The 25,729-nt window shown below is 44.7% G+C and overlaps 1 protein-coding gene across 1 annotated transcript in view; it reads left to right on the top strand.

The window, feature by feature from the left end:
• Window positions 1–25,729, top strand: part of Actg2 (actin gamma 2, smooth muscle) — a 42,674-nt gene that overhangs the window by 390 nt on the left and 16,555 nt on the right. The window contains exons 2-6 of the mRNA XM_004668277.2: window positions 11,126–11,287; window positions 11,947–12,075; window positions 18,005–18,115; window positions 18,591–18,675; window positions 23,579–23,740. Coding sequence (XP_004668334.2) covers window positions 11,126–11,287; window positions 11,947–12,075; window positions 18,005–18,115; window positions 18,591–18,675; window positions 23,579–23,740 — 649 coding nt within the window. The remainder of the gene's footprint in view (window positions 1–11,125; window positions 11,288–11,946; window positions 12,076–18,004; window positions 18,116–18,590; window positions 18,676–23,578; window positions 23,741–25,729) is intronic.

Raw genomic sequence — 25,729 nt, 5'->3', positions numbered from 1 at the left:
TCAGGGAGGACTCCAGATTGGCTTGATTTCCATGATGCTGGCCCAGGTCACACGTCAAGGCCCTCCGTGGGTGGCAGTGGTGCCTGCAAACACTTTGCAGCGCACCAGGGTATGTGTGACCAGAGAGCATCCTGGGTCCCGGCAGCTTAGTGCTGTGTTCTGGACTGTCAGGCTGGAAGGTGGTGGGGCGTGGTGTCTGCGTACCCTACTTTCCCCACTCGCCTGGAGTCATTGGTCAGCATGGCAGGGAGGTTGCTTTAGGAAGGCTTCCAGGAAAGCAACTTCCTCTCCAGTATTTGAGTCAAAGCCAGTGGTGGTCCTGGTATCCACGAGATATTCATGTTGGGAGTAGGAAGGCATCTTCTTCAGGCCCCCTTGGGTAGGTCTCTGTCCTCTGATACGTGCTTGGCTAAGGTAAATAGAGAATTTTTCTGGTGTCTGAAGGCTGTGGGATGAGGAGTTAGGGGTAAAGAAGGGCAAATGTCCTATGACATCATGTTTTAGAGCCGGAAGGCATTTGGCAGCCAGTTAATTCATTCTTATCTGATAAGGACACTGAGGCCCAGGGCAGCTCAGTAATTCACACAGAAGTTTAACACTTGCTCAGTATGGGAACATACGTCTTTTGGTCCAGCACTTGCAAGGCTGAGGCAGGAGGAGTGCCATGAGCTCAAGACCAGTCTGGGCTATTGAATGAGATGCTGCCTTAAAAGAAACCAGGCACAATGACTTACACTCAGCTGTGGCATTCCTTGATGAGGCTGCTATTCCCCCAACGCACACAGACAGCAGGCTCCAGGAATCAAGAGGGACGAGGCTGAAGGCTCACTGCCACCCTTGTGGCAGCTCTTCACAGCTGGGGTAGGTTGAGGGTGGACTGTAAGTCTTGGACACATGACTGACCTCCATTTCCTCACCTGTAAATTATGGGTACCTGAAATAGTATCTATTTAGTGAGGGATAAATGCCATAAAGTATAGCGAGGGCCTTGGCCAAGAGTTCTCCAACTTTAAGAATCACTATTGGGGCTGGGTGTGATGGTGCACACCTTTAATGCCACCACTCAAGAGGCTGAGGTAGGAGGACCACCATGAGTTCAAGGCTACCCTGAGACTACAAAGTGAATTTCAGGTCAGCCTGGGCTAGAGCTAGACCCTGCCTGCAGGGTTGGAGAGGGGGGGCGGAGGGAAGAATCACCACCGAGGGTGTAGTGATACATTCTTGTAATCCCAGCTCTTAGAAGTTAGAGGCAGGAGGATTAGGAGTTAGCCTGCCTTGGCTACATATTGAGCTCAAGGCCAACCTGGGCTACATGAAACCTTTTCTCAATAAAATAATTAAAATAGCTGTGCATGTTGGCTCATGCCTTTTTTTTCTTCTTCTTCTTTTTCTTCTCGCTTTTCTATTAGGCACAAAAGGACCTCCAGCCACTACAAACTCCAGAGTCATGCACTACCTTGTGCATCTGGCTTACATGGGTCCTGGGGGAATCAAACCAGGGTCCTTTGGCTTTGCAGGCAAAGGCCTCAACTGCTAAGCCATCTCTCCAACCCTGGCTCATGCCTTTAATCCCAGCATTTAAAAGGCTGAGGTAGGAGGATCTCTAAGTTCAAGGCCAGCCTGGCACTACAGAGTTTCAGGTCAGCTTGGGCTAAAGTGAAACTCTACCTAAAACACAACCCACAGAAATATTACCAGAAGTAATTTTTTTTTTGTTTTTTGTTTTTTGTTTTTTTCGAGGTAGGGATTCACTCTAGCCAAGGCTGACCTGGAACTAACTATGTAGTCTAAGGGTGGCCTTGAACTCATGGCGATCTGCCTACCTCTGCCTCCTGAGTGCTGGGATTAAAGGCGTGCACCACCACGCCTGGCTCAGAAGTCATTTTTAATGCGTGTGTGTGTGTGTGTGTGTGTGTGTGTGTGTAGGTACATGTTTGTGTGCTCCCATGTGTGGAGGTCATGGGACAACTTCAGGTGTCATCCTCAGGAATTCCAACCACTTCCTTTGAAGAACTCTGTCCATGGCCCAGAGCTCACCACATAGGCTAGACTGGCTGGCCAGAAAGCTCCAGGGAACAGCTTCTCTGCCTTCTCAGGGCTGAGGTTACAGGTGTGCACCACCACACTTGGCATTTATGAGGACACTGAGGGTCAAACTCAGGTCCTCTTGCTTGCCAGGCAAGTGCTTTACCAACTTCACCATCTTCCCAGCTCCAGAAGTCATCTTCATGGAATGAGTAGATATGAACTCAGTGAAAGTATCTGGAGTCCGTTAGAGTGCTGCTAGTCCTCTATTTGTACAATGCTTTCCATGCAGTGGCTCCTTTCTGCCAGCTTTTCTGATCATGTGTGTGCTATTCAGCTTCTATCTCTATAAATAAAACACCTGAGATTATTAAGTTATAATGAGAAAGGGTATATTTTAGCTCCCCGTTTTGGAGGTTCTTATTCACCTTCCACAGATGTCAACTAAGTCTTTAACATGCAGGCCTGTGGGGGACATCCAGCACACCAGCTGCACAGTATGTTTCTATGCCAGAGTAGGGGATGGGTAATAACAGGAAGAGTATAGGCACTTACATGCCATTTGAAACCCTCACTTTAAAATATATCCCCAGCACAAGGCATGGTGGCACACATGTTTAGTACCAGCACTTGGAAGGCAGAGGTAGCAGGAATACCGTGAGTTCAAGGCCATCCCAAAACTACATAGTGAATTCCTGATCAGCCTGGGTTAGAGTGAGACTCTATCTCAAAAAACCAAAAGCAAACAAACAAAACAAAATAAATTATATCTCCAACTATTTATTTGAGATCCCACCTTTTAGAGGCCTTCTATTTAGGGTTAAAGCTTTCCAGAAAAATGAAGATATCTTGGGTAACTGGCATAAATTCATACTTGGGTAGTCACTAGTTTATGAAATGGATGATGTAGCTCCTTCAGAATGACACACTCTATCCCAAGAGTAAGTTTGCATGGCGAAGAATGAGAGAGATGAATAAGAACTTGTGTCTGCTTGGCTTGTTACAATAGAGGTCTGCAAACTTTTTCTATAGAAGGCCAGATAGTACACATTTTAGGCAACTACAGCTGTGCTGCTATAACCAAGAAGCAGCCATAGACAATATGTAACTAAATGGGCAGGCTTGTGTTGTAGCTAAACTTTTATTTATACAGGCCATGTGTGGTGGCATACTCCTGTAATCCCAGTACTCAGGTGGTAGAGGCAGGAGACTAAGAGTTCAGTTTGCCTACATAGCAAGTTCAAGGCCATCCTGGGCTTCATGAGACCCTGTCTTTAAAAAACAAAACACTTTTTTTTATGGACACTGAAATTGAATTTCACAAGCCACAAACTATTCTTCTTTTGCTCTTTCTTCAACCATTGAACAATGCAAAAACCACTCGTAGCTTGTGGGATTTTTCTAAAAATGGCCTGAGTATGCCTATCCTCATTTATGTTCTGTACCGAAATTTCATATCCATGTTTTTGTTTAATCTATCTATCATCTCGTGTGATAGATGGTAAGATGACATCATTTCTATCTTATAATGGAGGAAACTGGGGACCAGGGAGGAAAACATGATCAGGACTATGAGAAGAGAGTTCCAGGAAAGAATAAGTGTTAGGAAAGGAGAGGTGGGAGAAACTGGACCTAAACTAGCCCCTGTGTGCTGGGAAGGGTGAATCTTCACACCTGTCCACATATTGGGATGGCCAAGGAGATGGGTAGTGAACAAATTATTTGTACTCACTTGCCAGGGTTTTGACTTTTTTTTTTTTTTTTTTTTCCTCCAAGATAGGGTCTCACTCTAGACCGGGCTGACCTGGAATTCACTATGGAGTCTCAGGGCAGCCTCAAACTCAAGGCAATCCTCCTACCTCTGCCTCTCGAGTGCTGGGCTTAAAGGCGTGCGCCACGCCCAGCTTTGACTATCTTTGAAGAGAAAAATCCCCAAAACTAGATTTCTAATCTTGTGAGATTTAAAAAATATATTTTATTTATTTATTTGTGAGGAGAGAGAGAAAATAGGCAGGCCAGGACTTCTTGCCACTGCAAGTGCGCTCTGTTGTTTATGTCACTTTGTGCATCTGACTGTGTGGGTACTGGGGATTTCAACCTGAGCTGGAAGGCTCCCCAGCCCCGCTGTGAGATTTTTTTTTTAAACTTTATTTATTTGCAAGGAGAGGGAGAGAGAGAAGAGAAGAGAAAAGAGGAGAAGACAGACAGAGAGAATGGACACACCAGGGCTTCTAGCCACTGCAAGCAAACTCCAGACACATGAGCCACCTTGTTCATCTGGCTTATGTGGGTACTGGGGAATTGAACCTGAGTCCTTATGCTCTGTAGGCAAGTGCCTTAACCACTCCGCCATCTTTCCAGCCCCCACTGTGAGATCTCTAATGAAGCCTAGATGTTGTATGTTGAAAATCAACAGTTTTCTCAGCTTCCCCTGAAGGCAAAGCAGTTGCAACCCCAGGAAACTACAGTGACTTTTGGCTTAGGTTCAGCTGACATGCTAGAGACCAGCCACACGTTACCAGAAAGGTTTAGAATTGCTCCTGACACACATCACAGGAGCCTATCCGAAGCCCTTCTTCCAGCTGCCCATCCTCACCTTCCATCCTGTTTGCTTTTGGTTCTACCTCTGGAAGGCAGATCTATGCATCTGTAGTGGCCCATGGCCATGCTGCTTGGGAAATAAAATCTTTTCAAAATATTTTTATTTATTATTTATTTGCAAGTGGAAACTGGGAGAGTATGGGTATACCAGGGCCTCTTGCCACTGCAAACAAGCTCCAAATGCATGTGCCACTCTGTATATCTGGCATTATGTGAGTACTAGGGAGTTGAACCCAGGTCATCAGGCTTTGCAAGTACCTTTAGCCACTGAGCCATCTCTCCAGTCCACCTCTGATTCTTCTTGTGTGAGGGGACATCAGAAAGGGAATCCAAGCTGGTGGCTCCCACCTGCAATCCCAGCATTTGGGAGGCTGAGGCAGGAGGATTGCTATGAGCTTGAGACTAGCTTGGACTAGGTAGCGACACCTTGTCTCAAAATGACAACACAGGGGCTGGAGAGATGGCTTAGCGGTTAAGCGCTTGCCTGTGAAGCCTAAGGACCCCGGTTCGAGGCTCAGTTCCCCAGGTCCCACGTTAGCCAGATGCACAAGGGGGCGCACGCGTCTGGAGTTCGTTTGCAGAGGCTGGAAGCCCTGGCGCGCCCATTCTCTCTCTCTCCCTCTATCTGTCTTTCTCTCTGTGTCTGTCACTCTCAAATAAATAAATAAATTAAAAAAAATAAATAAAATATTAAAAAAAAAATGACAACACAGCAAAATGAAAACAGAGGCTGGGGAGGTGGCTCCATGGCTAAAGTGGATAAGGTGAGGACCTGGGAGCCCCAGAATCTGCATGAAGCTGAGGCAATGATATCAGTATCTATAATCTTAGTGTGTAGGGCAAGAAGGGAGGTGGAGACTGGAGAATGGTCCAGAAGCTTGCAGATCAGCTAGCCTGGTGAATGCAGTATGGTGAACAAGGAGAGGCCCTGTTTCAAACGAGGCAGAAGGTAAGCACAAACACCCACACATGCACCATGGCATGAGTGCACCTGCACTCACAAACATGCACGCATACACAAAAAGAAAACAAGAGTAATAAATAAAAGGTGTTAGCCCGCCATGGTGGTGTACACCTTTAATTTCAGCACTCTGGAGGCTGAGGATCACTGCAAGTTCAAGGCCAGCCTGGGACTACAGAGTGAGTTCTAGGTCAGCCTGGGCTAGAGTGAGACCCTACCTCGGAAAACCAAGAAAAAAAGGGGGGGTAAAAATGCAGAGGCACTTGAAGTATAAATCACACCCTGATGAGAGAAGATGCTGAGGGGTCCTACAGTGAGACAGTCACGAAAGTGAAGCTTTTTTTGAGGCTGTTTTCCCCTCTAGATGGACCACCCACCCCAGTAGGTCAGGATAACTGACCTCCGCTGGCCAGTGTGGGAAGAGAAAATGAAGCACTTGAGGTTTCCAGGCACAGAGCTGACCAGGTTGGGGAGGGAACTGCTATATCATTCCATTCACTGTGCTAGATGCTCTTAGATGTCCAGCAGACCTGGTGCTGACCCAGAAGAGTTCAGTGGTTCCCAGAGAAAGAAACAGACATGCTTCTGTGTTAAGGTTCATGGTGTCAATAGCTCTGGAGGAATGGGCAAAAGCAAAACACCAAACAAGAAGAAGTTAGGATGGCTTCACTACTGTGTACATTTCTGGGGCTGGAGAGATGGCTTAGCCATCAAGGCACTTGCCTGCAAAGCTAAAGGACCCAAGTTTGATACCCCAGAACCCACATAAGCCAGATGCACAAGGTGGTGCATGCGTCTGGGGTTCATTTTGCAGCTCCTGGAGGCCCTGGTGAACCCATGTTCATTCTCTCTCTCTCTCTCTCCCTGTCTCTCTCTTTTTCTCTCAAATAAATAAATAAAGCACCACTTTGTCTTTAAAAAAAAAAATTCTAGTTGGGAATGGTGGCACACACCTCTAATCCCAGCACTCAGGAAGCTGAGGTAGGAGGATCACTGTGAAGTCAAGGCCAGCCTGAGACTACTTAGTGAATTCCAGGTCAGCCTGGGCTAGAGCAAGACCCTACCTTGAAAAACAAAACAAACAAACAAACAAAAAACACAGAAAAAAATTTTCAGGGCCCGTGTAATGGCATACGCCTTTAGTCCCAGCACTCACTCAGGAGGTCAAGGTGAGTTTGAGGCCACCCTAAAACTACACAGTGAATTCCAGGTCAGCCTGGGCTAGAGAAGACCCTACATTGAAAAAAAGTTTGTTTGTTTTTTTTCTAGGAAAGTTGGAAACACTGAACATTACATGATATTTTATCTAAATAAAAATAATAAATGTGGAGGCCACAGGTCAGTGTCAAATGTTTTGCTCAGTTACCCTCCACCTTCATTTTCTGAGACAGGGTCTCTTACTGAACCTGGAACTGATAATTGAGCTAGTCTAGCTAACCAGGAAGCCCTAGAGATGCTCTTGTCTGCCTCCCAGGGCTGGGATGGCACCACCATGCCTAGCTTTTACACGGATGCTGGAGATCCAAACTCGGACCCTGGTACTTGGATGGAAAGCACTTTCCTCACTGAGCCATCTTCCTAGCCCTAAAATCTGTTTCTCAATATTAAATTTCTGTCTTTAGGAAGAAATTGAAGTTAGATTTCATTCGTTAATTCTTGTTAGATTTTAGTTAACTTAAATGTATTTTCCCCAGCAAAGTTGAATAAATATGGAGAGAACCATCCCATCACACCTCAAAAGGGCCCCAGTTGAAACTAAGAATAATTGGCGAAACAAGCAAGGGTGCTGTTTTCTTGGTGAACCGGGTACCACCACAAGGGTGAAGGAGATCAACACATAGAACAATCAACTCCTAACAAATCAGATATCCAGAGACACAGAGGCCCCCAACACCTCAACACTGAAGCAGACCCAAAATGAACCCAACATGGCTCAGGGAAATTTTGCAGAAGAGGGGGTGGAAAAAATGTCAGAGTTACACTTTGGGTCATGATATACAGAGAGATTTCTCCTACCCATAATTATGGGCTAACTCCACAATGAATGACCCATATACCTCAACAAGGGGAGGGGGTAGGACATGGACAAGCCTAACAATGGTACCAACTTGACTGTATTCACTGAGTACAAAACTAATTAATAAAATAAATAATTTTTAAGTTGAAAAAATAACAAAAACACTTTTCCATTGAATTAAATATTTATCTTTCTGTGTGCTATAGAGAAGTCTAATAATTAATTAATAAAACTAACTTATTCAGTACTTTTTTTTTTAAACATTAAGGTGGTTCCCAATTTTGTTCATTTTCAGTCTCATGCTGTACTGACTTCGGATCTGTCCCTGCTTAGCCTTTCAAACTTCCTATTCAAAAGCCCTGAGATATGGTCTCTCCTCTGTTTTGCTCACTCATCGACCAGCTCCAGCCTAAGGCCTTTTGGGGTCAGGGTAATAGGAGTCTCTAACATGTCTGTCCTTCCCTCTACATTGGAGTCACCTCTGGTCATACACTTTGATTGCACCTGCCCCAAGCATTGGCTAAGAGGCACCTTGCCTCCTGGGGTTCTGTTGCTTCTTCTTCTTTTTTAAAAAAATATATTTTATTTATTTATTTATTTTTGTTTTTTCAAGGTAGGGTCTCTAGCCCCAGGCTGACCTGGAATTCACTATGTAGTCTCAGGGTGGCCTTGAACTCATGGTGATCCTCCTACCTCTGCCTCCTGAGTGCTGGGTTTAAAGGTGTGCACCACCACACCTGGCTTATTTACTCATTTGACGGGGGGGGGGGAGTGAATGGGCATGCCAGGGCCTCCAACTACTGCAAACGAACTCCAGATGCATGTACCCCCTTGTGCGTCTGGCTTACGTGGGTCCTGGAGAGTTGAACTGGGATCCTTTGGCTTTGGAGGCTAACGCCTTAACCACTAAGCCATCCATACAGTCCTCTGTTGCTTCTTCTTCATCAGCAAGGGCCAAGAATAATGTCTCAGATGCTATCTAACTCAAAAAAGGAAGACCCTGGAGTTGGTGTGCATGCCTGTAATGCTAGCACTTGAGAGGTGGAGGCAGGACAATCAGAAGTTCTTCGCCAGTCTCAGCTACATGAGACCCTTCTTAAAAAGAGGGTGGGGCTAGAGAAATGGCTTAGTGGTTATGGTGCTTGTCTGTGAAACCTAAGGACCCAAGTTTGATTCCTCAGGACCCACATAAGCCAGATATATAAGGTGGCGCTTTTAGCCTTTGTTTGCACTGTGTCCAGTCTCTCTTGCTCTCTCTGTCTCAAATAAAAAAGTTTAAAAAGGGAGGCTGGAGAGGTTGCTTAGTGATTAAGACACTTGCCTGCAAAGCCAAAGGACCCAGTTTCAATTCCCAACTACTCACATAAGCCAGAGATGGCATGTGTCTGGGTTTGTCTGCAGTGGCTAGAGGTCCTGGCACACCCATTCTCTCGCTCTTTCTCTCTCTCTCTTTCTCTCTCTCAAATAAATAAATAAATTTAAGTAAACGTTTGGGCTGGGGAAATGGCTTAGCAGTTAAGGTGTTTGTCTGCAAAGCCTAAGGACCTGGGAGGGAGTCTGCAGGACCCATGTAAGCCAGATGCCCAATGGGCACATGTGTCTGAGTTCTTTTACAGTGGCTAGAGGCCCTGGTGCTCCCATTCTCTCTATCTGCCTCTCTCTCTGTCTCTGTCTCAAATAAATCTTTCTTTAAAAAATTTAAAAACTTGGGGCTGGAGAGATGGCTTAGCGGTTAAGCGCTTGCCTGTGAAGCCTAAGGACCCCGGTTCGAGGCTCAGTTCCCCAGGTCCCACGTTAGCCAGATGCACAAGGGGGCGCACGTGTCTGGAGTTCGTTTGCAGTGGCTGGAAGCTCTGGCGTGTCCATTCTCTCTCTCCCTCTATCTGTCTTTCTCTCTGTGTCTGTCGCTCTCAAATAAATAAATTAAAAATTATTTAAAAAAAATTTAAAAACTAAATGTTTTCCTTTAAAAAAAGAAAAAGGAGAAGAAAGGAAGGGAGAAGGCAGAGGAGAGAGGGAAGAAGTCTGTAGTAGGTGTTGGAAAAATTCATCTCTATACCCCTCTGTATCCATCCTGATTCAGCTCCCAGACCTGGAGGGAGATCCTGTTTCCTCATCTGTTGAAACAGCAGATAGTGGATTCCACCATGAAATTCTTTGCTTCTCTCTCCTTTTAAGCTGCCCTTTCCTCCTCCGGCTGCTTCTATAGTTTGCTAATAACTACTATGTCTTTGATGATTTATTTTCTGTCATATGAACTATATGTGAAGATGGTCTTGTAATCACCTAAACCACTAGAGAGGCAGTCTCAACACTTCCTTCATGGTCTTCTCCCCAGCCCCAGAAGTAATCCCAGTTACAACAGTCTGTTGTATGTCCCATCAGAACTTTGTGCTGTGTATTTATATCTACAAGTAGCAAATCATGAACAGGGTCTGTCACTGGCCTGGAGCTCACTGATTAGATTAGACTGGCTGGCCAGTGAACCCCAGTTGCTTCCAACTCCCCAGTGCTGAGATTACAAACACACCTGGCATTTTTATGTGGGTACTGGGGATCAGGTCCTCATGTTTGCAAGGCAAGTGCTTTACCAGCTGTGCCATGTCCCAAGCCTGGAAAATTGCTTTCTAATAGTCCTGGGAGCCAGGTCTGAGGTCAAGGTATCAGCAGGGTTGGTTTCTTATAACACTCATTTCCTTTGTAAATAGCTATCTTCTGGCCATGTCTTTACGTAGTCCACTCTACATGCATCTGTATTCTAATTTTCTTTTCTTTTCTTTTCTTTTCTTTTCTTTTCTTTTCTTTTCTTTTCTTTTCTTTTCTTTTCTTTTCTTTTTTTCTTTCTTTGGTTTTTCAAGGTAGGCTCTCTAGCCCAGACTGACCTGGAATTCACTACGTAGTCTCAAGGTGGCCTTGAACTCACAGCAATCCTCCGACCTCTGCTTCCACAGTGCTGTGACTCAAGGCATGTAATTTTCTTTTCTTATAAAGACTCCCATCCTGAGCCGGGCGTGGTGGCGCACGCCTTTAATCCCAGCACTTGGGAGGCAGAGGTAGGAGGATTGCCGAAAGTTCGAGGCCACCCTGAGACTACATAGTGAATTCCAGGTCAGCTTGAGCCAGAGTGAGACCCTACCTCAAAAAAAAAAAAAAAAAAAAAAAAGACTCCCATCCTATGTGAATATCCATATTGGCTAGCAGCCTTTGGGGTTTATGATTTCATTCTAACTTAATTACTCACTTTAGAGACCAATCTCTCAATTCAGTAACATCCTGAGGTACTGCGTATACTGAGGTAGACTCAACATGTGAACTTTGTGGAATATAATTCAGTGCAAAGCAACTGACTAGAGTTGAGAGGCTCAACTGCCAGAGACTGGGAGGCTGGGGAGGCCAAGTCCATACCCGTGTCTCCTGGAACAGGACTCTAGTTGCCAGTAGTCACACACCCAAAGCCAAGAAGACTGTTCCTTGCATGATTTCACAAGTGGCTAAATATTATGCTCTTCTCCCTTCCCAAGGTGCTCCAGCCCCCAGTTCACTCAGCCACACCCGCCATGTGTGAAGAGGAATCTACTGCACTTGTGTGTGACAATGGCTCTGGCCTGTGCAAGGCAGGGTTTGCAGGAGATGATGCCCCCCGGGCTGTCTTCCCCTCCATCGTGGGCCGTCCTCGCCACCAGGTATGTTGTCTGGCATGAGCAGAGGATGAACATTATCCCCCGGCCAACATAAAGTGGACAATAGCAACAGGAGAGTGTGCCAAACACTGGCATGGGGAAGCTGGTTCTAACACACATAAGCCCACCCCCAACAATACATTACCTTCAGCGGATGTTAATTCCCAAATCTCCATCAGTTGAGAACCTACCATTCCGAACACCTAAGTTTATGGGGGACACCTGAATCAAATCACCACATAAGGTAAGGGGGAAAGTGTACTATGGCCCTTGTTTTCTCTCAAAAAAAATCTCATTGTGCAAGCCTTTAATCTTAGCACTTGGGAGACAGAGGTAGGAAGATTGCTGTGAATTTGAGGCCACCCTGAGACTAATTTCAGATCACCATGGGCTGGAGTGAAACTCTACCTTGAAAAGCAAACAACAAAAATTTCATTGTCTTAGAAGAGAGAAGAGAGACCTGCCCACAAGAAGTTCTCCTCCTCTTCCTAATGCCATCAGATTGCCCAGTGTCTACCTATCCTTTGTTCCTGCTGCCCTGTTTCCAAGGAAGAAGGGCTCTTTCCCCATCTCTTTCCTCTTCAGGGATAGTCCAATGACTGTATCTCTCTGTAGGAACCCTCAACTGATTCACTTCTCCATCCTTCTCTTTTATATTGCAGGGTGTGATGGTAGGAATGGGCCAGAAAGACAGCTACGTTGGGGATGAGGCTCAGAGCAAGCGAGGGATCCTAACTCTCAAATATCCCATTGAACATGGCATCATCACCAACTGGGATGACATGGAGAAGGTATATGGACCCTCCCCTCCAATGTGCTTATTGTTAAGATAATAGATAACCTTGACCCTCCTATGACACAGTTCTCTGTGCTCTGTCAACTGTTACTCTGAAATGATTTTCACATTCCTCTTCTTTTCCTTTCCACCCCCAAGATCATTTCCAACCTAGGCTACCAACTTCTCTCTGGATCATTGCAATGGCTTCCTACTGGTTTCTTTGCATCCTACCCTAACTCATTCAATCAATTCTCTATGCTGCTGCAAAGTTTCCCTTTTGTTGTAGTTACATTCTCATTGTTGGGACATAGCATCCTACTAAAAGCTGCTGATGGAAGGAACATTTTTTATTTTGGCCTACAATCTTGAAGGGGAGCTTCATGATGGCAGGGGAGAACATGGCATTAGCAGAGGGTAGACATCACCCCTGCCACAGCAGGTGGGGAGCTGGCTATAATACCCCTAGCCCATCCTCAGCAACACACCTCCTCCAGCAAGACTCCGCCTCCCAAACTGCCATCAGGTGAAGACCAAGTATGTACATGAGTTTATGGGGGACATATGATTGAAACCACCATACTTTTCTAAAAACATCTGCCATATGTCTTTCACTTTTTTTGTGAAGGTAGCCTCATGAACATCAGTAGGTTTCTGACTCCTTCTTCTGCCATCTGGGGACCTAGTCACACCTAATTTGCAGCATTAACTCTGTTTAGGGCTCATGCTTTGTTTAAAATGCTGGTGCTGGCTGCCTCCACAGAGTCAAATAGCTCTTTCCTTTTCCTTTTCTCTGTCTTAACCTCAGGTAGGTACTCTGCTTCTATGTTATCATGATGATTCTCTAATGAAAAGCTTAAGGAGGACCATAGGAATTTGTAGAAGCTTTATGCAAGGGCAGTATGATTTTTAAATGGCAGCCTTTGTGATAAACAGCATGCATATGAAATGCTACCAGAGCTCTTCTAATCTTCTAGTGGGCTCTGCTGACAGTTGCTGAGTCTTGCTTCTACTCCGACTTGGCTTCTGAAATGTGATGGAGAGCTCCGTGAGCAGAAGGCAATGAGGAATAGAGAGAATTGATTTGAAATACGTAACTCACTTAGTTTTCTTTTTTTTTACATCCTGGATTAAGTCTCCCTGGATGTGAGATAAGTGCATAGCCTGTGGAAGCTTTCACATTCCACAGAGGAATGGGTAAGATGCTGGGGTCAGCAGTAATGCAATCTGGGTGCACACCCCCTCCCCCACCAACCTTAGTTTTTTCATTTGTAGAGTAAAGATAAAAACCCTTTCTTGGAGTGGGGAAGATGTTTTAATGGTCAAAGGCAAAGTCTGCCAGGCTGGGTTTGATTGCCAAACTGTCCATATTTAACAAGTGCAAAAAGTGGCAAGAGACCCTGGCATGCTGCATATGTGCACCTGCACACACACACACGGGCAAATTGATTAATTAATTAATTTTTAACAATCCTTTCTTGCTGGGTGTAATGGCACACACCTATAATCCCAGAACTTGGGAGGCAGAAGTAGGAGGATCATCATAAATTTAAGGCCACCCTTGCTGAGTATAGTAATTTATGACTGTGATTCTAGCCCTTGGGAGGCTGAGGCAAGAAGCTTGCCCCAAGTTTAAGTAAGGCCAGCCTTGACTACAGTGAGACTTTGTTTCAAACAAACACCAGTTTAGTGTTTGTAATAGAAATCAAAATCTTGGGGCTGGAGAAATGACTTAGCAGTTAAGGCACTTGCCTACAAAGCCTAAGGATCCGGCTTGATTCTGCAGAACCCACATAAGCCAGATGTACGAGACGACACATAAGCACAAGGAGACACATGCATCTAGAGTTCGACTGTAGTGGCCAGAGTCCCCGATGCGCCAATTCTCTCTCACTCTCATAAAATTAAAAAAAAAAATCAAAATCTTCTAGTCACCATATCCTGCAACCTACATTTAAATTTTTTGTAAATATCCTAATTTACAAATAGAAAATGTAATAAGCACAATGGTAGTTATAACAGGATAAACAAAAATCAAAGATTACACAAATAGTAATATGATTAAGTACATGATATATATGATGAATTGTGTAAGCTTTGAAAGTTTTTTGCATTCACTAACAGTTACTATGAAAAGGGAAATCACTGATTCTATGGAAACAAATTTGAGCCCCATCCATTGTGGCACCTGACTGTATTCCCAACACTCGAGAGGCTGAATCAGAAAGAATGCTACAAGTTTGAGACTAGCTTGGGCTACACAGTAAGACCTTAGTGTCAAACCCCCTATAAATAAGTAAAAACAAATTTGAACATTTTATAGTAATGATAATAAAAGGGCATAAAATAAATTAATAACTCAAAACGATTTTTTAAAAATTCACAAGGACTGGAAAGATAGCTTAGCAGTTAAGGCACTTGAATGTGAAGCCTAAGGATTCATGTTCAACTCTCCAGATTCCCCATAAGCCAGACGCATAAAGGTGAGGCAAGGTTGCACATGCCCGCTAGGTGGTGCAAGTGTCTGGAATTCAATTTCAGTGGCTGAGGCCCTGGTGCACCAATTCTCTCTGTCTCTCTGTAAAGTTAAATAAATAAAAAACCTTTAAAAAATTCACAAGGAAAAAGTCAAATGTCAAGTAAGTTGATGGAAATATGGGCTGTTTTTGTTTCTTTTAAAAATATTTCTCCAGAGATTACATAGTGAATTCCAGGTCAGTCTGGACTAGGGTCAAGACTTGACTTGAAAAAACAAAAAAAAAGAAGTATATTTTCCGCCAGGCATGGTGCTGCACACTTTTAATCCCAGTACTCATGAGGCAGGGGTAGGAGGATCACCCATGAGTTTGAAGCTAGCCTGCGACTAGAGTGGATTCCAGGCCAGCCTGGGCTAGAGTGAGGCCCTACCTTGAAATCCACCCCTCTCCAAAAAAAAATTCTTCTTCTTATTTATTTATTTATTTATTTTTATTTATTTTGGTTTTCTGAGGTAGGGTCTCACTCTAACTCAGGCTGACCTGGATTTCACTATGTAGTCTCAGGGTGGCCTTGAGCTCATGGTGATCTTCCTACCTCTGCCTCCAGAGTGCTGGGACTAAAGGTGTATGCCACCATGCCTGGCTCAATTCCTATTTTTTTGAATGACCAACATCTCTAACCTTTCAGACATGGTAATTTGTAAAAATAAAGTATAGTTCATGGGCTTACATCTAAAGATACTGATTTGGCAGGTGGATGATGGAGCCAAAGACACTGTCTCTGTACTGATGACTCCAGGTGATGCTGGGACAGGGTGTCTGGGAAGCACATTTAAAACACTACCTCACACCTCCAACGCCAGCTACTGAACTTCATAACACTGGAGAACTGCATGATGCAGAGCTTCTGCTCATGCCCAGTTCCTGTGCCACTTCAGATGCCCTTTGCAGACTTTGGAGACCTCTGCTATCAGGTCCATCCCAATCCCCCATATAACTTTTGTTTCCTTCTCCTCCTCCTCCTTCCTGTTTTTGGTTTTTTGAGGTAGGGTCCTGCTGTAGCTTAGGCCACCTTTGAATTCTCTCTGTAGTCTCAGGGTGGCCTCAAACTCATGGCGATCCTTCTACCTCTGCCTCCCAAGTGCTTAAAGGTATGCACCACCATGCCCAGCTACTTCCTTCATTTGATGCTTGTTTTGTTTTGTTTTTCAAGGTAGTGTCTCACTCTAGCCCAGGCTGACTTGGAATTTACTATGGAGTCTCAGGGTGGCCTGAAACTCATGGCAATCCTCCTAACACTGCCTTCCGAGTGCTGGGATTAAAGGCATGTGCCACCATGCCCAGCTACTTTCTTCATTTTAAATATTTTATTTTTATTTATTTATTTGAGAGAGAGGGAAAGAGGCAGAGTGAGAGTGAGAGAGAGAGATAAAATGGTGATGCCAGGGCTTCCAGCCACTGCAAATGAACTTCAGATGCATGAGCCACCTTGTGCATCTGGCTTACGTGGGTACTAGGGAATTGAACCAAGGTCCTTTGGCTTTGCAGGCAAGCACCTTAACTGCTAAGCCATCTCTCCAGCCCTACTTCCTTCATTTTAAACTTGGCTTGTGTCCTGACATTTGGTATTTCTCCCCTCTTAACTCTGGAATTAAGAAGTAGGTATCATGTCTGATCCATAGCTACTCTTATCACATTTAATGCCGTCCTAGCAAAGCTCATAAATATATGGATCAATAGGATGAAGTGACTCTGAGCCACACCTCTAAAGAAGCCACAGCCCTATGTCCCTGGTACTGTTTGCTAAAGCCCTCTGAGGTAGACTCCCATTTGGCTATCTTTGATCACAGAATGAGGGACCTCTTTCTCAGAAACAGTGGTTTTCACCTGAGATGGTTTTGTCCCCAGAACTCTAAAGTACCAGCCTGGTCAATAATAAACAGTGAGAACAGGTTCCCAGCATGAGGCAGTATATACTTTTTGAGAATGAATAAATGAAGATTTACAGAGGTATGGGCAGGGATAAGGCAACCAGAAGGAAATGCTGAGGAATCCAATCACCAGCCACCACCTTTTACAACCCAAAGCCTGAGGGAACTGTGAATGGGACAATGTACTTGGAGCCCAGTGAGATCTGGCATCTTAGAAGAAAGACTACCAACAGAAGGTACGTTCATGGAAGGCCACACTATGGTCAGGAGAAATGCCCTGGCTTTTATTTCCTTCCACTGTCTAGCCTTTAAAAAATTGTTTTTTGTTTATTTATTTATTTGAAAGTGATAGAGAAAGAAAGAGGCAGAGAGAGAGAGAGAGAGAGAGAGAGAGAGAGAGAGAGAATGGGCACGCCAGGGCCTCCAGCCACTGCAGATGAACTCCAGATGCATGCGCCACCTTGTGCATCTGGCTTACATGGGACCTGGGGAATTGAGCCTCGAACTGGGGTCCTTAGGTTTCACAGGCAAGCACTTAACTGCTAAGCTATCTCTCCAGCCCCTGTCTAGCTTTTTACTAGCAGTATCTTGTGTCCACCAAACACCTCAGGAAGACAGAAAGCAATGAGTGCAGAGTACTACAGTGAGCCTGGCTCTCCTAAGGCACAAAGCAATGGGGAGAAGAGAAGAGGGCAGAAGAGGGAGGGTCAAATGGAAGTAGACAGCAAACAGAGTACATTGGCTTCTTGTCTGTCCTGTCTGGGGTCTTGTTGAGCTAGAATTTATGTATCCACTATATGTTCACCAAAACTCAGGGCTAGGGCAGGGGAGATGGCTCGATGGGTAAGATTGTTGCAAGCATGAGGACTGGAGTTCCATGCCCAGAACCCATGTAAAAAGCTGAGGGGAGAACACACCTTTAATCCCAGCTCTCAGAAGGCAGAGGTAGGAGGATCGCTGTGAATTTGAGCCCAGCCTGGGACTAGAGTGAGTTCCAGATCAGCTTGGGCTAGAGTAAAACACTACCAAAACAGCTCAAATCCAGGTTAAGGGAGAACAGGGCAGAAGAGTGATAGAGGAGGTTGAGGTCACCCATCCTCCTCCCACCTCCACCTCCACGCAGCATGTGCATGGGGTGCATGCATAACACACACACACACACACACACACACACACACACATCAAAACGTTTGAAGCCACGTGTGGTGGCACATGTCTTTAATCCCAGCACTTGGGAGGCAGAGGTAGGAAGATCACTGTGAGTTTGAGGCCAGCCTGAGACCACATAGTGAATTCCAGGTCAGCTTGAGCTAGAGTGAAACCCTACCTTGAAAAACAAAAACAAACAAACAAACAAAAAAAAAGTTTGAAACCTTGATTCATGAAAAAAAAAAAAAAAAGTCCCCAGGGCTGACTCTTCTCTCCAGATTCAGCCTCTCCTGATCCTCCTCTGAGCAGCACTCAGCCACTCCTTCCAGCATGATTTATCCAGTTCCCTGAGAGTCTGCCTTGCTTATCTGGCTTTTGTCTCAACCAGATCTGGCACCACTCCTTCTATAATGAATTGCGGGTAGCACCAGAAGAACATCCCACCCTGCTCACAGAGGCTCCACTCAATCCCAAGGCCAACAGGGAGAAGATGACCCAGGTAAGAGCCAGAAAAACTTAGTGTTGGTCCAAGAAAGCAGCTTGGTCATATTTCCTTCCTTCATTCATCGCTGCAGAAGAATTTTTGAAGACTTGCTATCTAGGCCAGACCCAATGGAGAATGGGAGTGGGATAAAGACATACTACCGAATTTTATAGTTCTTTGCCTTAATAAAATTACAAATCAGGGTTGGAGAGCTGGCTTAGCAGTTAAGGTGCTTGCCTGTGAAGTCTAAGGACCCATGTTTGATCTCTCTCCAGATCCCATGTAAGCCAGATGCACAAAGGTGAGGCAAGTGCAAGGTCGCACATGCCCACTAGGTGGCACAAGTGTCTAGAGTTGTATTGTAGTAGCTGAGGTCCTGGAATGCCAATTCTTTCTCTCTCTCTTGCTCTGTCTGGAAAAAAAAAAATTACAAACCATTCTTTAGGTCAAGAGGTGCTATGACAGTGTTGATTCCTCATTGTCCTTTCAGATCATGTTTGAAACCTTTAATGTCCCTGCCATGTATGTTGCCATTCAAGCTGTGCTCTCCCTCTATGCATCTGGTCGCACTACAGGTTAGTAACATTCAAATTCATTGTGTGTGTGTGTGTGTGTGTGTGTGTGTGTACAAATGAACGAGTGTGTGTAGGCCAGATGGCAACTTCAGCCACCATCCACTTCACCTTTGTTGAGGCAGGGTCTCTCACTGGCCTGAAACTCATTAAGTAGACTAGACTGGCTGGTCAGTGAATCCCAGGGTTCTGTCCATCCTCAGCTCCCTTGTGCTGGGATTACAAGTGCATGCCATGTCCAGCTGTTTTTACATGTTTTTACACATTTGTGAGGAAAGCACTTTGCCAACTGAATGATCTTCTCAGTCCATCCATTCCTTTTCTGACTCCAGCAAAAGTATGAACAACCTGGGGTCCTGGGAGGGGGACTCCTGCTAATAAGAATAAAAGGGGCAACCAAAGCCAAGGAGGAAACCCTGTGTAGGAATAACAAATAAGCACATGCTGGGTGTTCATAGTCTCTGAAGGGTCATGGATACACCAGTCAGTTTCTGTGGGGAGAAACAATGCCTCTCAGTGATACAGGAATTTTGAGATTCTGCCAATGCACCAATATATACCAATGCACTAATAATTTTGGCATGTCCCCAGATTCTTGTGTTATGCATTTGAACAATGAAATCCACAGATCAGAGATAAGATTCAGAGAGATTTTATTATAGCTTAAAGCTTTAGGAGAGAGAAGAGAAGGAAGGCTTAAACCCAGAATGTAAGAAAAGGAGGCAAGGCAGAGCTCTTGCCCAGACAGGCAAAAGGAAATTTGAGAAAAACCACCTTGAAACTCAGGTTGGGAATTTTTATGTGAACCCCATGAATAAACAGCTGGTATAGCCAGTGTTGCAGTCTGGTTCGCCTTGCTGGTAGAAATCACCCAACCAAGAGCAGCTTCTGGGAAAAAGAGATTTATTTTGGCTTACAGGCTCGAGGGGAAGCTCCACGATGGCTGGGGAAAACAATGACATGAGCAGAGGGTGGACATCACCCCCTGGCCAACATAGGGTGGACCACAGCAACAGGAGGGTGTGCCAAACACTGGCATGGGGAAACTGGCTATAAAGCCCATAAGCCCACCCCCAACAATACACTCCCTCCAGGAGGCATTAATTCCCAAATCTCCATCAGCTGGGAACCTAGCATTCAGAACACCTAAGTTTATGGGGGACACCTGAACCAAACCACCACATTCCGCCCCTGGCCCCCATAAACTGATATCCATACATGATGTAAAATACAATGCATTCAGTTTGACGTTAAAAGTCCCCACAGTTTTTATCAATTCCAATGATGTTCATACATCCCCATAGTTCAAGATCTTTTAACTGAGCCATAATACCAAAAAATAACCTCAAAAAACTCATAAAGGCACAGAATAAATATTCACAATGCAATAGATGGCATTGGGCATAACAAAGAAACATTCAACCAAGACAAGATTTAAAACAACCAAGGCAAATATCAAACTGTAGCTTCAAGTCCAGCAACTCTAGCCAGTGACAAATCTCCAAGTCCAATAATTCTAACCAGCAACAAGTCTCTGGCATTCCAATTCTGCCCCTCCAGCTAGGCTACTCACAGTCCTGGGAATCTTCATCAGGGCCGGCAGCTCTCCTTGGCAGCCATCTCATGGTCCCAGCATCTCCACTGGGTCTCCACTGCAAGCCACGGTTCATCCTCATGGCCCCATGGGGTCTCTATGCAGGCAACCAGCAAACCTGCTTCACACTGCCCAAGACCATTTCCAAAACACAAGACCATGTTGCAAACTCAATGACCCTCTTTCCAGCATTTCTTATACTCCAGGATACCAGGTAGGGTGCCAATTTGTTAATCCAGGGGGGAATTAAGCAGACTTTGAAGAACAGGACACTCCCTGAGCACTCAGGCCCCTTCAAAAGAGTTGACATTCTTGGGCTGGAGAGATGGCGTAGCGGTTAAGCGCTTGCCTGTGAAGCCTAAGGACCCCGGTTCGAGGCTCGGTTCCCCAGGTCCCACGTTAGCTATATGCACAAGAGGGCGCACGCATCTGGAGTTCGTTTGCAGAGGCTGGAAGCCCTGGCGCGCCCATTCTCTCTCTCTCCCTCTACCTGTCTTTCTCTCTGTGTCTGTCGCTCTCAAATAAAAAAAAAAAAAAAAAGAGTTGACATTTTTCTTCTTGCCCCAGCGCAGGTCAGCTATCCCAGTCTTATAGGTTATAATCTCTCAGTTGCAGCTGAATGGGCAACAGTTCACCCAAAGATTTTTCTTTCTGTGCCATATCCCTCTGCTCACACCAGTTCATTTCTATGCAACGCAACCCTGCACAACTTCTCACACAAACTGCTAGCCCAGTTCAAGCAAAGCTCTTTCTCACCCTCATAAGCCAAACCTCACAGTTACTGCATTCAGGTCTTGCAGCTCAGACCAGAACAGTCCATCAAGCTGTACTTACAGCACTGCAAGGCATCTCTTAGGCCAAGGTTTCAACTCCTTCCACATTCCTCTTGAAAATCAGCTCCAAAAGGCCAAAGCCACATAGTCAGGTGTCTAGCAGCAACCCCACTCCTGGTACCACTTTACTGTTGCAGTCCGGTTCACCTTGCTGGTAGAAATCACCCAACCAAGAGCAGCTTCTGGGAAAAAGATATTTATTTTGGCTTACAGGCTCGAGGGGAAGCTCCACGATGGCTGGGGAAAACAATGACATGAGCAGAGGGTGGACATCACCCCCTGGCCAACATAGGGTGGACCACAGCAACAGGAGGGTGTGCCAAACACTGGCATGAGGAAACTGGCTATAAAGCCCATAAGCCCGACCCCAACAATACACTCCCTCCAGGAGGCATTAATTCCCAAATCTCCATCAGTGGGAACCTAGCATTCAGAACACCTAAGTTTATGGGGGACACCTGAACCAAACCACCACAGCCAGTTAGGTTTTTTCCCAAAAAATTATTTATTTGTTTATTTGCAAGCAGAGAGAAGTAGAGAGAAAGAAGGACAGACTTATGTGGATATTCAGGCCAGGTTATGGAGCAAAAGAAAGAAAAGAACAGGTGAGAGAGAGTGTATCCATGTAGAGATCACAGGGCAGAGTGTGCCAAAGCAGAGACCAGGAAATTCAGATGAGAAATGGGTAGTAAAGAGAGTTTCTCCCATAGTTACCCTGAGTTTAGAGAAATTACACAAGTAGCAGGCCCAGAGTTTGGTGGGGGGGGGATTACCCATATAAAAGATCTAGAGTGTGAAGGGAGTACACACGTGGTAGACTCAGAGATTAGAGGAAAGTCATACGTGCAATTAAAGTGAGAAATTGGGGGAGGGAGGGAATTACCATGTGATTTTTTTTATAATCATGGAAAATGCTAATAAAAATTTAAAAAAAAATTTTTTTAAAGTGAGAAATTATCCCAGAACAGAAGGCAAAAAGAAAAATACTGAGACTGGAGAGATGGCTTAGTGGTTAAGGCAACTGCTTGCTAAACCAAAGGACCCAGATTCCATTCCCCAGTTCCCATATAAAGCCAGATACACAAGGTTATGCATGTGTTTGGAGTTCGTGTGCAGTGGCTAGAGGCTCTGGCATGCCCATTCTCTATCTGCCTCTTTGCACCCCCCTCAAGTAAATAAATACTATTTTAAAGAAAAATAAAAAAGAAAAATACCCAAGCCAAGGTAAGGAAAGGAAGAACAAACTCACCTGGATGTTCAGGCGAGCTCATGGGACAAAAGGAAGAGAAGAGAGAGACCAATGAGTGATCCAGGGAGAATAGAGCTTAATATTTTTTATTTATTTATTTGCAAGGAGAGAGAGAATGACAATGGGTGCTCAAGGGCCTCTAGCTACTGCATAGAAACTCTAGATGCATGCACCACTTTGTGCATCTGGCTTTATATGGGTACTGGGGAATTGTACCTGGCTGGTCAGGCATTGCATGCAAGCACATTAACTGCTAAGTCATCAGTGAAGCCTGGAATTTTTTTTTTTTTTTTTTGAGACAAAATCTCACTATGTAGGTCAGGCTAACTTTGACTTGAGAATGTACAGTCTAGAGGATGGGAATATAGTTCAGTTGGGAGAAAGCCTACTTAGCTTGCATGAAGCCTTAGGATTAATGATTAATTCTAAGTACTGCATAAATAGAGTGTGGCATTATACACCTATAATCCCTGTACTTGGGAGGTACACACAAGAGGATCAGAGGTTCAAGGTCATCTTCAGCTACATAGTGAGTTTGAGGCCAGCCTGAAACACATTAGACCCTGTATCCAAAAAAGAGGGCTGGAAACATTGCTTAGCGGTTAAGGCATTTGCCTGAAAAGCCAAAGGACCCAGGCTCAACCCCCAGTACCCATGTAAGGCCAGATGCACATGCTTCTGGAGTTCGTTTGCAGTGGCTATAGGTCCTAGTACATCCATTCTCTCTATCAAATAGAAAGAAAGGAAAAGAAAAAAAGTGCAATTTAGATTTTTTTTTTTTGATTGGCAAGTATGCATTATTATGTATGTATTTCAAGGAGTACAAGAAAAGGAGACATCATACCTGCTTTCCAGAAGTCTGTGGTATCATCTGGGGGAAGAAAATTCACACACACACACACACACACACACACACACACACACGACTGATGATTCTCATAGTGGGTGAATTTTTCTTTTCTTTCTTTTTTGGGGGGAGGATTTCAAGGCCGGGTCTTGCTGTAGCTCAGGCTAGCCTGGAATTCACTATGTAGTCTCAGGCTGGTCTTGAACTCATAGCAACCTTCCTACCTCTGTCTTCCAAGTGCTGGGATTAAAGGTGTGTACTACCATACCTGGCCTGAATTTTCTTTCTTTTTTTTTTGATAATTTTAATTTGATAACAGAACCAATAAATAAATGAGAAACAAGAATAAGGTTTTCAACCAGGAATGTTCTTTCTGTCTACAGGCATTGTTCTGGATTCAGGAGATGGTGTCACCCATAATGTCCCCATCTATGAGGGCTATGCACTGCCCCATGCCATCATGCGTCTTGACCTGGCTGGCCGTGACCTGACAGACTACCTCATGAAAATCCTCACAGAGAGAGGCTATTCCTTTGTGACCACAGGTATACTACCCCTTTTCTATTCCCACTTGGGCTCAGAGCCAAATCTGTGCTGACGGGCCCAGTGGTCCGAGCAGAGCTGAACTATACTGAAGAGCTGAGGATGCATCTTCTCCACTGTGGAGCTGCGGTGTCTGTAAGGACAAATGGAACAAGGGGGAGTCGTGAGGCCCAGCTGGACAAGAGAATTTTTTGTTAAGTTTCAATTCTTTTTTTTTATTGACAGCTTCCATAATTGTAGACAATAGCCCATGGTAATTACCTCCCTTCTCCCACTTTCCCCTTTGCAACTCCATTTTCCATCATAGGCCTTCTTCCTTTCAATCAGTCTCTCTTTTATGTTGGTGTCATCATCTTTTCTTCCTATTATAATGGTCTTGGGTAAGTAGTACCAGGCACTGTGAGGTCATGGATACCAGGCCATTTTGTGTATGTTGTAAGGAGTCCTACCCTTCCTTTGGCTCTTACATTCTTTCCTCCATCTCTTCTGCAATGGACCCTGTCCCTTGGAAGATGTGCTAGAGATATTTCAGTCCTGAACACTCCTCTGTCACTGCTTCTTAGCACCATGATATCTTCTGAGTCATCCCCAGGTCACTGCCTTCTGAAAAAAGAAGCTTCTAAAAGTAGAGTAGCATTAATATATGAGTATGAACATTAAGAGAAGTGCTTACTGGGTATTTTGGTGAGCATAGTATATACATTTAGCCAGACAGCAGCAGATGTTATATCCCTAAGGTTCATGACTACCCCTGCTATTTTCAGTATCAGGAAAGTATTCCCTCCCATGGAGTGGGCCTCTAGTCCAAATATAGAGTGATTGGTTTCCCCCATAACAAACATGCCACTATTGCACTTGTTGGTCATTTAGCCTGGCTGGCCAAATATAAGGCTTGCAGTGTCCATTGTTGAGTGTCTTCACTGGTGATTTCTCTCTCTCCCATTGAACAGCATGCAGCATCACTTTTCCCAGCTTTCTGTCAGCTGGTCTACATATAGGAGGTTTTCAGCACAACTCCATCAGGATTTCTCAGTGGCCTTGCAGCCAAGTATGTGAAGTCTTCAGCAATAGGGTCTTACCATCTATTTCTGGTGGGAAACCAAGAGCTTTGGCAATGGCCTATAATGTTTTGAGGGTATCAGTGACCCCCATTGCCAACAACTCACTGGAAGGTATCCCATCCCTGGCACTGAAAATTTTCTAGTAACAATCTATGGCTTCTGAATGTTCCATTGCCCCAAAAAATAGGTTTCCATATCACTAATTTATATCCTCTTAGGTTCTGATTAGCCCTTCTTCCACCTTTCCTTTACTCAGGCTCTTCCCCTGACCTCACTTAGGTCTTTTCACCCCCATTAATCTGTCTTTATACTTACATATATACAATGCCACCCTATTAAGTAGTCCCTTCCCTCCCTTTCTATTCCCTTTATATCCCCTTTCTAGCTTACTGGCCTTTGCTACTGAGTTTTATTCCTACCCACATAGAAGTCCAATCATTCATAGCCAGGATCCACATATGAAAGAGAACATGTGACATTTTGGCTTTCTGTGCCTGGGTTACCTCACAAAGAATAACCCTTTCCCAATCCATCCATTTTCCTGCAAATTTCATTTTTCTTTACTGCTGAGTAGAACTCCAATGTGTAAATGTGCCAGTGTGCCACATCATTGTCTACTCATCAGTTGAAGGACCTCTAGGCTTGTTCCATTTCCTAGCTATTGTGAATAGAGTGGCAATAAACATGGCTGAGCAAGTATCTCTAAGGTAGTGCAACAACTCCTTAGGATATATGCCTAGGAGTTGAATAGCTAGGACATATGGCAAATTTATTTTTAGCTGTCTCAGGAACCTTCACACTGATTTTCACAATGGCCGGACCAGATTGCATTCCCACCAATAATGTAGAAGGGTTCCTCGTTTTCCACATCCTTGCCAGCATTTATGGTCATTTGTTTTCATGATGGTAGCCAATCTGACAGGAGTGAGA

This window comes from Jaculus jaculus, chromosome 6, assembly GCF_020740685.1.
Source record: "Jaculus jaculus isolate mJacJac1 chromosome 6, mJacJac1.mat.Y.cur, whole genome shotgun sequence".
Classification (NCBI taxonomy): domain Eukaryota; kingdom Metazoa; phylum Chordata; class Mammalia; order Rodentia; family Dipodidae; genus Jaculus; species Jaculus jaculus.
The sequence above is the reverse complement of the archived record's forward strand: the minus strand, read 5'-3'. Positions and strand labels throughout refer to the sequence as shown.